Consider the following 11774-nt stretch of genomic DNA (forward strand, 5'->3'; position numbering starts at 1 on the left):
CTAACGTGCTAACGTGCTAACAAGGAGGCTACAGAACGACTCTTTTTTCAAACCTCTGATGTCATCAGTAATTCAGGTGATGACTCACGTTTGACTTCCTCCGTGAGGACTATAGTTATCCATCCTGCACAATAACGTGCTAACGTGCTAACGTGCTAACAATGACCCTACAGCAGTGTTTCTCAAACTTTTTCATACCAAGGACCAACCAATAAAAAAACACTCGCGGACCACCTAACTCCACAAATATCCAAAAACACATCGTTTTTTACAAATCTCCTGAAAATGGTACAAACAAGTGGCCACATGTGTGATGAAGGTATTTATCTGGGCTATATCATGCAATCAAAAGTGAAACTTAAGCTCGCTCCATTGCGGAGATATCCCCGCGAGAGTGCAGAAAACTTAAATGTATTTATTTATTTAAAATGTGAAATGTTACCAATATACTCGCGGACCACTAGGGGGCGCTCACGGACCACCAGTGACCACACTTTGAGAAGCACTGCCCTACAGAACTCTTTTTTCCTCATGTTTCAAACCTCTGATCTCATCAGTAATTCAGGTGATGACTTACATTTGACTTCCTCCGTGAGGACTATAGTTATCCATCCTGCACAATGACATGCTAACGTGCTAACGTGCTAACAATGACCCTACAGAACTCTTTTTCCTCATGTTTCAAACCTCTGATCTCATCAGTGTTTCAGGTTATGACTTACGTTTGACTTCCTCCGTGACCACGGCGTTGCGCAGCTCCAGGTTGGCCCCGGCCCCCACCTTGTTGACGGCCCGGACCCTGAAGAAGTACTCGCAGTTGACGTAGAGGTCTTTGACGACGGCGGTCAGCACGTCCTCGCCCGACATCACGGGCATGTAGGTCTTCTTGGAGGCCTCGCGGCGCTCCAGGGTGTAGCTGAGCACGGGGGAGCAGCCGTCGTCCTCGGGGGCCTCCCAGCTGATCCGGCACGAGTTCTTGGTGACCTCGCTGGACGAGATGTCCTTACAGGGTCCCGGGAGGCCTGGGGGGGCAGAGAGGGTGGTGAGGAGGGTACACAGGAGAACATGGCTATAGTTATTCAGTAGGACTCTGATATCTTGCTTCCTGAGGCTAACACTCATGTGATCGGTGTCGTGTCCAATGACCGTAGAGTCATTTGAACATACAGCCTTCTACTCTGTTACCGCCTGTTGTTAGTCTAGTGCGTTGAACAGAGACACGTGTTAGGGTCTACCTCTCAGGAGGCAAAGGACTGGAGGGTTCTCTCTCCTCTGAGGAGGAAGCTGCTCTGCTCCTGTGTGTGTGTGTGTGTGTGTGTGTGTGTGTGTGTGTGTGTGTGTGTGTGTGTGTGTGTGTGGTGTGTGTGTGTGGTGTGTGTGTGTGTGTGTGTTCCTGCACTTCATCTCACTTTATGTTGACTTTCTTTATCGAACAAAAGACAGACGTTGTCCATGAGGCATTGCCCAGGGCCTCTGAAGGGTCCTCCCCAGTCGGCATGGTGGCTCCACCCTTTGCCCCCGGTCCTAAACAGTGTATTAGTATGAAGTTCTCGTACCGATGACCTTGACGGTGACGGTGCCGGTGGCGCTGCCCAGGCTGTTCTCCAGCGTGATGGCGTACGCGCCGGCGTCGGCCCGGCTGCTCTTCAGCAGGCCCAGGTGGGCGCTGTTCATCTCCACCGTCATGGACAGCCGCTCGCCAGCCTTGCACTCCACCTCGTCCTTCTTCCACACCATCTTGGGGGTGGGGATGGCTCTGTAGGGGACCTTCAGCTGCAGCTTCTCCCCCTCCACCACCACCACCTCCTGAGACGCCAGGTCCAGGGTGGGGGCGCCTGGGGGGGCAGGGGACATTTATTATTAGGTTATCATCATACTTGCACTTCCTATATATTATTAGATCCACAGAAGAGGCGTTTTCTTAAGTTTTAAAGTTTACCCGTTTCCTGCATATTTATGATTATTATTTCTATCCTACTTTCTTACGGAGTATCGATGAGGAACATTACCGCTCTCTAAGTTCTTTCAGGAGGGAATAAAAGGCAGAGCTGCTTACAGTCGGGGTCTTTGGTGAAGACCTTGTCGGAGACGTCGGAGGGGTCGCTCACTCCCACGGCGTTGATGGCGCGGACCCGGATCACGTATTTCTTCTCGGCTTGATGCCGTCGTCGATCCTGAAGCTGAGCTCTTTGATTGGCCGGGTGTTGACGCGCAGCCACTTGAGCTCGGGCCGGGCCTCGGCCACCTCCACGTGGTACCCGGAGATCGGGGAGCCGCCGTCTTTGGTCGGGGGCTTCCAGGTGACGCTGATGTGCTCCCGGCTGGCCTCAGGTACTGCCAACTGCAGAGGGGGGGAGGGGGCGCCTGAGGAGGAGGGGGGCACATGTAAAAAACATCCAGGTGCTTTACGACTTTCTACCAATCAGATCTGATTTGATCCCGTTAAAGTTAAAGTGACGATGTGAAATAAAAAGATGAAATGGAAAAGATATGCAACATAAGAAGCAAAAATATGAATTATAAAATCAAATAAATACATATATTTATATAAAAAGTCAAAGATCTAAATGAAACAGTAAAATAGCAGAACATATGTTGGCTGGATTTGTTCTGGTTCTGGTTCTGAAGTGTAGCATGTCGGTTGGCTGTGGATTTGGGGGGGGGTCTTACTGGTGGCGTCCTCGATGGTCAGGATCTCGGTGGGCTCGCTGGGGTCTCCCACCCCGGCCTCGTTCTCCGCCCGGACCTGGAACTGCACCTCGGTGCCCTCGTCCACGTCCGTCACCTTGAACTGGGACTGTTTGTCGGGGGTCTTGCAGCACTTCAGCCAGCGGGACCCCAGCTTCTCCTTCTTCTCGATGACGTACCTGAGGACGGGTGAGAAGAGGTTTAGAGGAGGAGCTCTGTTGGAGCCATCATGTAGTTTGTCTGATCATCCCTCAGTGGCTGAAGTATAGACTAGGGTTAAACTACACACGTCTTCTGCAGGGCTGTTTGAGGATGCTTACTTGGTGATGGGTCTTCCTCCGTTGCTCTTGGGGGGTTCCCACTTGAGCTCAACATGTCTCTTGGTGACCTCGACCACGGTGAGGGCGTAGGGGGGTCCGGGGGTGGCTGCAAGGTGCATGGAGAACACATTAGTTTGAGGGTACAGAAGATGGAGGGTCCATCATGAAGCAGTTACACTATACATATATATATATATATATACTTCTTACTTCACATTTACTTTCTCATATTTTGACATTTCTCTTGACACGGGGCGACTCATCTCAAAATACAACTAGGTTCTCTCTACTTGCTTCGTACCCACGTGTGTGGCTTTATTCTCAGAGTGCAGAACTCTCCGTGTTTCATCTAACAAGCCACCCTGAGCATGCTCACTCGCGGTGAGAGCCCGAGAAGCAGCTACTCACTGAAGGTGTCTTTGGCGAGCACGGCGTCCTCCATCTCGCAGAACTCTCCCATCCCGGCGCTGTTCTCAGCGGCGACGCGGAACACGTAGAGCGAGCCCCTCGTTGAGCGCGTCACGGTGTACTTCAGCTCCTTCACCGTGGTGTCCACCGCCTGCCAGGCTTTGCGCCGGACGTCCCTCTTCTCCACCACGTAGTTCGTGATGGGGGCGCCGCCGTCGCTGCTGGGCGCCTGCCACTTCAGACCCGCCGACACCTTGGTGATGGACGCCACCTCCAGCCACTGGGGCGCAGAGGGGGGGACTAGGGGGGGACATTCTTGTTATTATACAGTATGTAATGCTTAGACCCTCCCACAGGTACCCCAACATGTTACTCTGTTTCTGATTCGGCAAACACTCTGAATCGAGGAGATGATAGGTTCGAGGTATTGGATTCCTTTTGAGGTCGCCATTTTAGATTCAAGTTGTAAACTCAAAAGAATACTTGTTCCAGTGAAAGGACATGGTCCGTCTCTGTTCTAGTTCTGTCCTGGGGGCAGTTTGCTTTCCACCGCCCAGAGCTCTGAGAGAACCCGTATCATAATCTCACACATCGGAAACCCCCCCCCCGTGACGATGGGGAAGAGCGTCCGAACCATGCTCATGTCGATCCTAAAGACACGGAGCGAGATTAAGGTGACATGCCACCATGACTCAGCATGTGTTGACTCTGCTCGTCCAATCGTGTCAGACCTACCGTCTGCAGCTGAGAGCAATACTTCTCTCTCCTCAGTAACGCCCGTTGTGTACTTCCCCATCACTGTATTTAAATCAGTCTGAATTGACGACACAGAATGAAGGACGTGTGGTTCCGCCGGTCTCACTCACAGAGCCTCTCCTTGCAGACCACGGGCTCGCTGGGCTCCGACGCCTCGCTCTCCCCGGCCTTGTTGACGGCCTTCACCCTGAAGCAGTACTCCTGATGCTCCACCAGGCCGGTGGAGCTGCTGCTCCGTCTGCGGGACGTCCTCTATCAGCCGGATCCACTCCTCGCTGCCGGCCTTCTGGAACTCGATGATGTAGCTCTCGATCTTCGCCCCGCCGTCGTGCTCCGGGCGGGTCCAGGCCAGCAGGGCGGTGGTCTTACCCACCTCCCGGATCGCAGGTTTCCCTGGAGCCCAGGGAGGATCTGCACAGACACACATGAGATATTAAAGCTGACCGCATGCTGCAGGTTCTGCAGAAGAACCGCACATTAGATATTAGAGTCTCATCAAAGTAATGAAGTGCTACCGATGGGGTCTTTGATGAGGACCGGGTCGGTCTCCACGCTGGGTTTCCCTGGTCCAGCCAGATTCTCGGCCAGAACTCTGAAGCTGTACTTCTTCTTGGTGGGGAGTCCCTTCACCCTGTGGACAACATTCAGTACATATGAATACACAGGATACGAACACCTTCTCTCCATCTTATATCGTGTGAGTCCTCACCTGAAGGTGGTGTCCTTGATGGGCAGCTTGTTGCATCTGATCCACTTGTCGCTCTCTGGGTCGAACTTCTCGATCCAGTACCCGGTGATGGGACTGCCGCCGTCTTCGTCCGGCTCGAACCAGGTCAGAGACACGGCATCTTTGGTGATGTCCGAGGGAGTGACTCTGGTCGGAGCGCCAGGAGGATCTGAAACAGACGGGAGGTGTTCGGAATTATCCAGAAGCTGGATGTGGTCGCAGTTTACGACCTCAGACTTCTGTCTCGCAGACTTCTGTCTCGTAGACTTCTGTCTCGCAGACTTCTGTCTCGCAGACTTCTGTCTCGTAGACTTCTGTCTCGTAGACTTCTGTCTCGCAGACTTCTGTCTCGTAGACTTCTGTCTCGCAGACTTCTGTCTCGTAGACTTCTGTCTCGTAGACTTCTGTCTCGTAGACTTCTGTCTCGTAGACTTCTAGATAAAAGAAGACAGCAGTAAGAACAGTTCCTCATAGACTTCTATAGAACGTACCGAAGGAATACTTGGCGATGATGGGCGCGTGCTCGGCCGGCTTCCCGATGCCGTACTGGTTCTCAGCGCTGACCCTGAACACGTACTCCTTCAGCGCCGTCAGCTTGCAGGCCTTGAAGGTGGTGTGCTTCACCGTGGCCGACAGCTTCACCCACTCCTCTTTGTCCGTCTGTCGGCTCTCCACGATGTAGTTGGTGATGAGCGAGCCGCCGTCGTCTCGGGGCGGGTTCCACGCCATGCAGCACGACTCGTTGGTGATGTCAGAGAGGTCGAAGGCGGCGGGGGGGCCGGGTTTATCTGAGAGGACGGGGCGAAACGTGACCATTACTCAACTGCCCGTCCAGGACCTCACCGAGACATGAGGCAGCTGCACTGCATGCACTGAACGCCCGGACTCTTCTAAACTCGTTACTCCTTTCAAATGTCATTCAAACCATTATTTACCTTTGTCGTAAATCTGTGTTTAATAACCGTTACATATTTTAAACCAATATTCCGAAGGATTAATAAATGTTTTGCTGTAGTCCTGATTAGATTATGTCTAGGCTCGGTGTATTGAAGTGTGTGTAAGTTGCAGTGGAAATAAGCCTCAGCTAAATGATTGTCAAACAGGCGTGCAGTTTTGGATATTGTGGTGCATGCTGGGTAACATACCCAGGATGTTGACGTCGATGGTGGCGGTGGCGCGCCCGCAGGCGTTGACGGCCTCGATGATGTACGTGGCGGTGTCGCCCCGGGTGCTGTTGGCGATGGACAGCTTGGAGTGTCCGGGCTGAGTGTCCATGGCGATGCGGTCGTCGGCCCGCAGGACCTGGTCCGCTTTGGTCCACTTCACCCTCGGGTCGGGCTTGCCCTTCACGTCGGCCGGCAGCTCGATCTTAGTGCCGGCCCGGGCCGTCAGACCGGCCAGGAGCTTCACGTCCAGCTGGATCTCCGGAGGCTCTGCAGAGACGTCACAGAGTCAGAGACGTTTAACACAAACTAACTTCCTGCGCAGAAATACAACACGTTTCCATGACTGCCCAAGCTTCCTGCTCCGGTTCAAAACCCCTCCCACCTCTGGCGTCCACGGCCTGGATCTCGTCGGTGGCCCTGCAGGGTCTGCTGGCCCCCAGCTTGTTGAAGGCTCGGATCCTGTAGGCGTACCACTGGCCCTCGATCAGCCCGGTCACCTGCATCCTGAGAGAGACACACAGCTGTTAGAAGGCTTTGACCCGGCTGCAGACCGGAGCTCGCCAGCAGGAACACGTCTTACTTCAGCTCGGGGAGGGGCTCTCCACAGGGCTCCCACTTATCCGTCCCGCGCTGACACTTGTCCACAACGTAGCCTTTGATGGGAGCGCCTCCGTCGTACTTCGATGGCTCCCAGAACAGGAAGATGGACTTTCCGCTCTTATCGCGCCACTTCAGGTTCTCTGGAGGATCGGGAATAGCTGTGGGGGGGGGAGATAACGCAGGTCAGGCTCAGGGTTCAAACACGGTTCTGTGTTGAAAGGCCTTCATACGGTGAGTCTGCAGAGGACTGATGTCTGAGGCTATCAGAGAAAGCATGTGTTGGGTGTGTGTGATGCTCAGCGACTCACTGGCGGGCGACGACACGTTGACAGGCTCGTCGATGTACGCCGGCTCTCCCGGTCCACACTTGTTGCAGGCGGTGACGCTGAACAGATACTCCTTCCCCTCCACCACGTCTGTGATGGTGTGCTCCAGGTCCAGCACGCCCGCAGCCACCTGCAGGAAGTCAGGAGGCGTCAGTGAGGACATAACGCTAAGTCTGCACTTTGAGGACAGTCAAGACATTGAGATATGGTTTGGGGAAAGTCTGAACTTTGAAACAATAGTAAACATCATCCTTCGTGAAGCACCTGGACCGGCCACGGTCTGTATCTGTCCTGGTGTTCTGCAGGCTGTGCACGTTTCTTTACATCTGGACTTTAATGAATGAACATGCAACCCGTTGTCAGGGTCAGGGTCTCAGGGGTACCTTGGCCCAGGTCTTGCGGGACACCTCTCTCTTCTCGATCTGGAAGTGAGTGACAGGACTCCCTCCATCGTGCTCGGGCACCTCCCACATCAGGTGCACGTGGTGACGCGTCACCTCCGCCACCTTGAAGTCCTTGGGGGCACTAGGGCATGCTGGGGGAAAAAGGAAGGGAACAATACATTAATACTTGTATATATATATAATGTTTTATTATTATTTATCATTTTAAAATCTTGAGTTTATTCTGAAATGCACAATTTAAATGTTATTGAGTATTTTATTCTGCAGTTGACACCCATCTCCCGGGGATTTACCCAGCATGCATTGGAGCATCTACCCTTTGGAAGGTCTACCCAGCATGCATTGGAGAATCTACCCAGCATGCATTGGAGCATGCAGTGTGTGAATGAGTATCTCATTGTGAAGTTACCGATGACGTTGACCTCCACCTCTCCGCTGACGGAGCACACGTCGTTCTCCAGCGTCAGGCTGTAGGTTCCTTTGTCTGGGCGGACGCTCGGGGACACCGTCAGCTCGGTGAAGGTTGGTTTGGTCGTCATGGAGACGCGCTCGTCGGCGGTACTCAGCTGTTTGTCTCCGAACGTCCACTTGGCGACGGGCGTGGGGTACCCGGTGATCGGCACCCTGATGGTGAGGGGCTGCGGCACGATGACCTCCAGGCCGTTCCTGAAGCCACTCAGGTCGAAGTGGGGACCCACTGAGGACACAGGGCAGATTTACATTTATACTTTGACTGAATATCAGAAATATCTGAATATATTTCCTTTTTTTTTTACAATTCTTTATTTAGAAGACAGTTGAGAACATTTCACCAGTTACAATGAGACTTACAGGGAGTAGAGACATTTGCAATAGGGACCAGTAAACATTGAACCCTCCCTTCTCATTGTTCTCTCTTTTTGAATGTGCATCCTATTCAATGTTCACGAACTTTATACAATTTATTTCACTATCGTATTGTTAAAGGTTTATATCTTCAGGTACCGTGTGGGTCGTCGGCCAGCAGGGGGCCGAGCTGCTCCGCGGGGTCGGAGAGTCCGGCGGCGTTCTCAGCAGAAACTCTGTAGAGGTACTTCTGACCCGGCTTCAGACCCGACAGCTGAGAGGAACCAGAACCAGGAGAGTCAACAACAGAAAGAGAGAACCAACAAGCTGGAGGAGAACCTCCTTTCACTTCTGCTCTAAAGACAAGGTCATGTACAGAAGATCGCGAGGGACACGTGGAAAGGATTTGAGATCTGAGATTTAAGTCAGAAGTCAAACATTCTGAAAAAAACACAATTTAGAGAAAGTCCGATCTTTGCAAAAAGTTAAATTATTCCTGAAATCTTGAAAATAGTCAATATATCGAGGTGAAAATATTTACAAAGAAAGTGAAAATGTTGAAAAAAACATTTCACGATTTTATGAAACATTTCACGATTTTACGAAACATTTCACGATTTTACGAAACATTTCACGATTTTACGAAACATTTCACGATTTTATGAAACATTTCACGATTTTACGAAACATTTCACGATTTTATGAAACATTTCACAATTTTAAGAAAAAAGTTTCCTTAGAAAAGTATGACTTGAATCTCATAACTAAACAAAAGCACTTCATATATGTCCTAATCCTTCTCTAGATGAATCAGAGTAACAGAGTGCTAGTGGTCGTACCCGGTAGTGCAGGTCCTGGCACAGCCGGGCGTTGCAGCGCATCCACTTGTCGGAGCCGTCGTCACTCTTCTGGATGATGTAGCCGGTGATCATGCTGCCTCCGGTGCTGCTGGGCGTCTCCCAGGTGAGGGTGATGGCCGTCTGCACCTGGTCGCTGTAGTTCAGGTTCAGGGGGGGGGATGGACGGTCTGCACAGAGGGGCGGGGGTCAGTACACAGAAACACAGCAGCAGAAGTTAAACCAGCGTGCGGCGGCTCACCGATGGGGTCCATGATCTTCACGGGCTTGGTGGCGGCGCTGGGCCTGCCGATGCCCGCCTTGTTCTCGGCGCGGACCCTGAAGATGTACTCTTTGTTCTCCACGACGTCGTTCAGCTTGGCCGAGCGGTCCACCGCGGCGCACACCATGGCCGCCTCCCACTTCACCGAGGTGCGGTCGCGCAGCTCGATCACGTAGTTGGTGATCTCCGAGCCACCGTCCTTCAACGGGGGCTCCCAGGACAGAGTGGCACCGTAACGGTTCACCACGCCCAGCGCCACGTTCTGCGGGGCCTCGGGAACGTCTGGGAGAAGGAAGGAACAAACAGGAAGTCATTGTGGTGCACACACAGGTGTTATTAATTAAGAGGCAGAAGAGGGGGGGCTGTTTCTCACCGAACTTGTTCTTGGCCTGCACGGCCTCCTCGGTGGAAGAGAGCGGTCCGCTGCCGACACGGTTCTTGGCGCAGACCCTGAACAGATACTTGCTGTCTCGCTGCAGGCCGCTCACGCAGTACTCGGGGGCGTCGGCACGGTCCGTCGACATCGTCCACGTCTTGCGCTTTATGTCGCGCCTCTCCACAACGTACGACAATATCTTGCTGCCGCCGTCGCTCTCTGGCTCCTCCCACGCTAAACTTACCTCTCCGTCAGCCGTGTCCACGACGCGAAGGTTCTTCACCTGCCCGGGGACGTCTGGGGGGAAACACATCTCATCAGGCTCTCAGCACTTATTACAATACGATACGATAAAGGATGCTTCAGGCTGACTGGAGCACAGAGGATGCTTCAGGCTGGAGCACAGAGGATGCTTCAGGCTGACTGGAGCACAGAGGATGCTTCAGGCTGACTGGAGCATAGAGAATAGGACGACTCACCGATGACGTCCAGGTTGATGAAGGCCTCTCCCTCTCCATGCTTGTTGCGGATCAGGATCCGGTATCGCCCGCGGTCCTCCTTGCGGGGGCTCTTCATGCGGTACTCCGTCTTGTCGGCCGAGGTGTCGATGTTTTGCACCGGCAGGCTGGTTCCCTCGTGGAACCACTCGGTGTCGGCGCGAGGATACGCGTCGTACGGCACCGTCATCATGAAGGGCTTCCTGGCGTCCGTCACCAGGTTCTGGTCCGTGGTTTTGATCTTAGGGATCGCTGTGAGGCGGACCAGAGAGAGGACGGGTTAGAGTCATTGGAAGTCTGTTGCTTTCATTATGTTTTTATAAAGCAATATAAATAACAATAAGTCAGGTGTTGCGTTCACTGACCTGCCAGCTCCAGCTTGGCGCGGGCGTCCTTGTCTTTGGCCACCAGGCGGTACTCGCCCTGGTCTCTGGGCCGGATCTCGCAGACCTGCAGCCGGTGGATCTTGCCCTCGCTGATCATCTGGTACTTGTCTCCCTGCACGATGATCATATTGTTCCTCATCCACTTCACCTCCACGCGGTCCTTGTTCAGCTCCACCTCGAACACCACGTCGGAGCCGGGGGGGCTGGAACGTGTCCTGGGGGGGTCTGATGATCTCCACCGGGGTCTCTGTCGGGGAGAAACAGGGTGAGGACTGGGGGAAAAGAGACTCTCAGAGACCAACAGATCCAGGTTTACTCAGGTCTTACCCTCCACAAAGAGCCGGGCCCGGGTCCTCCTCTCGTCCACTCCACAGGCGTACTCACACTCATCGTCCGGCCGGCACACCTTGATGACCAGCCGGCACGTCTTCCCCTCACGCTCCATGTGGTACCTGAACACACAGGAACATAAATCATACATTGTATTTATGTATTCCCCCTCTACTATTCATGTATAGTGTAAATAAAAGAGGGCCCAGGATGGAACCCTGTGGTACCCCTTAAGAACTTGATGAAAGCCGTACCTGGGTCCTTCTCTGATCTCCCGTCCATTCCTGTACCACTTGACGGCGGCCTTCTCCTTGCTCATCTTGCAGGTGAACTCTGCGTCCTCGAACTCGGTGATGGTGGTGTCTCGGAGCTGTGCGGTGAAGTCGGTGGGCGCCTCGCTGATGATCAGCTCGGCCGCGCACTTGTCGTCTCCGACCACCGCGGTGTACTCGCCCTCGTCGTCCATCACGCAGTCCTTGACGGTGAGCGTGTGCTTCAGGCCGTCGGCGCGGTACACGATGCGTTTGCTGAGCGTCACTTCCTGTCCCGCCTTCAGCCAGCGCACCGTGACCTCGGGCCGGTTCACCTTACAGGTGAAGCCGATCGTCTTCTTCTCCTGAGTCTCAACGTCCTCGATGGGGTCCAGGAACCGCAGCTTCTCCTCTGCAGGGGGGGTCACGTGTTAATAAACTGCTGCATAATATCACTACTTCATAATATCATCACCGATCTATTAAGTAAGTATTTTAAGTAGTTCAGGGTTAGTTCAGGTGTAGTTCAGGTGTAGTTCAGGTGTAGTTCAGGGTTAGTTCAGGTGTAGTTCAGGTGTAGTTCAGGTGTAGTTCA

The 11774-nt window shown here is 53.2% G+C and overlaps 1 protein-coding gene across 1 annotated transcript; it reads right to left on the bottom strand.

The window, feature by feature from the left end:
- Window positions 1–3481: 3481 nt before the first annotated feature.
- LOC117442196 (titin-like) lies at window positions 3482–11304 on the bottom strand. The gene is made up of 19 exons (XM_034078196.2): window positions 11183–11304; window positions 10926–11050; window positions 10578–10845; window positions 10195–10464; window positions 9713–10012; window positions 9319–9621; window positions 9060–9247; window positions 8380–8494; window positions 7805–8092; window positions 7375–7526; window positions 6974–7121; window positions 6646–6823; window positions 6448–6569; window positions 6045–6332; window positions 5391–5687; window positions 4882–5068; window positions 4688–4803; window positions 4283–4583; window positions 3482–3716 (listed from the first exon to the last, which is right to left on the bottom strand). Exons 1-19 carry the CDS (start codon window positions 11208–11210, stop codon window positions 3482–3484), a joined length of 3909 nt encoding a protein of 1302 aa, XP_033934087.1. The 5' UTR covers window positions 11211–11304.
- Between the last annotated feature and the right edge of the window lie 470 nt (window positions 11305–11774).

Source organism: Pseudochaenichthys georgianus, unplaced genomic scaffold (genome assembly GCF_902827115.2).
Source record: "Pseudochaenichthys georgianus unplaced genomic scaffold, fPseGeo1.2 scaffold_335_arrow_ctg1, whole genome shotgun sequence".
Lineage (NCBI taxonomy): Eukaryota > Metazoa > Chordata > Actinopteri > Perciformes > Channichthyidae > Pseudochaenichthys > Pseudochaenichthys georgianus.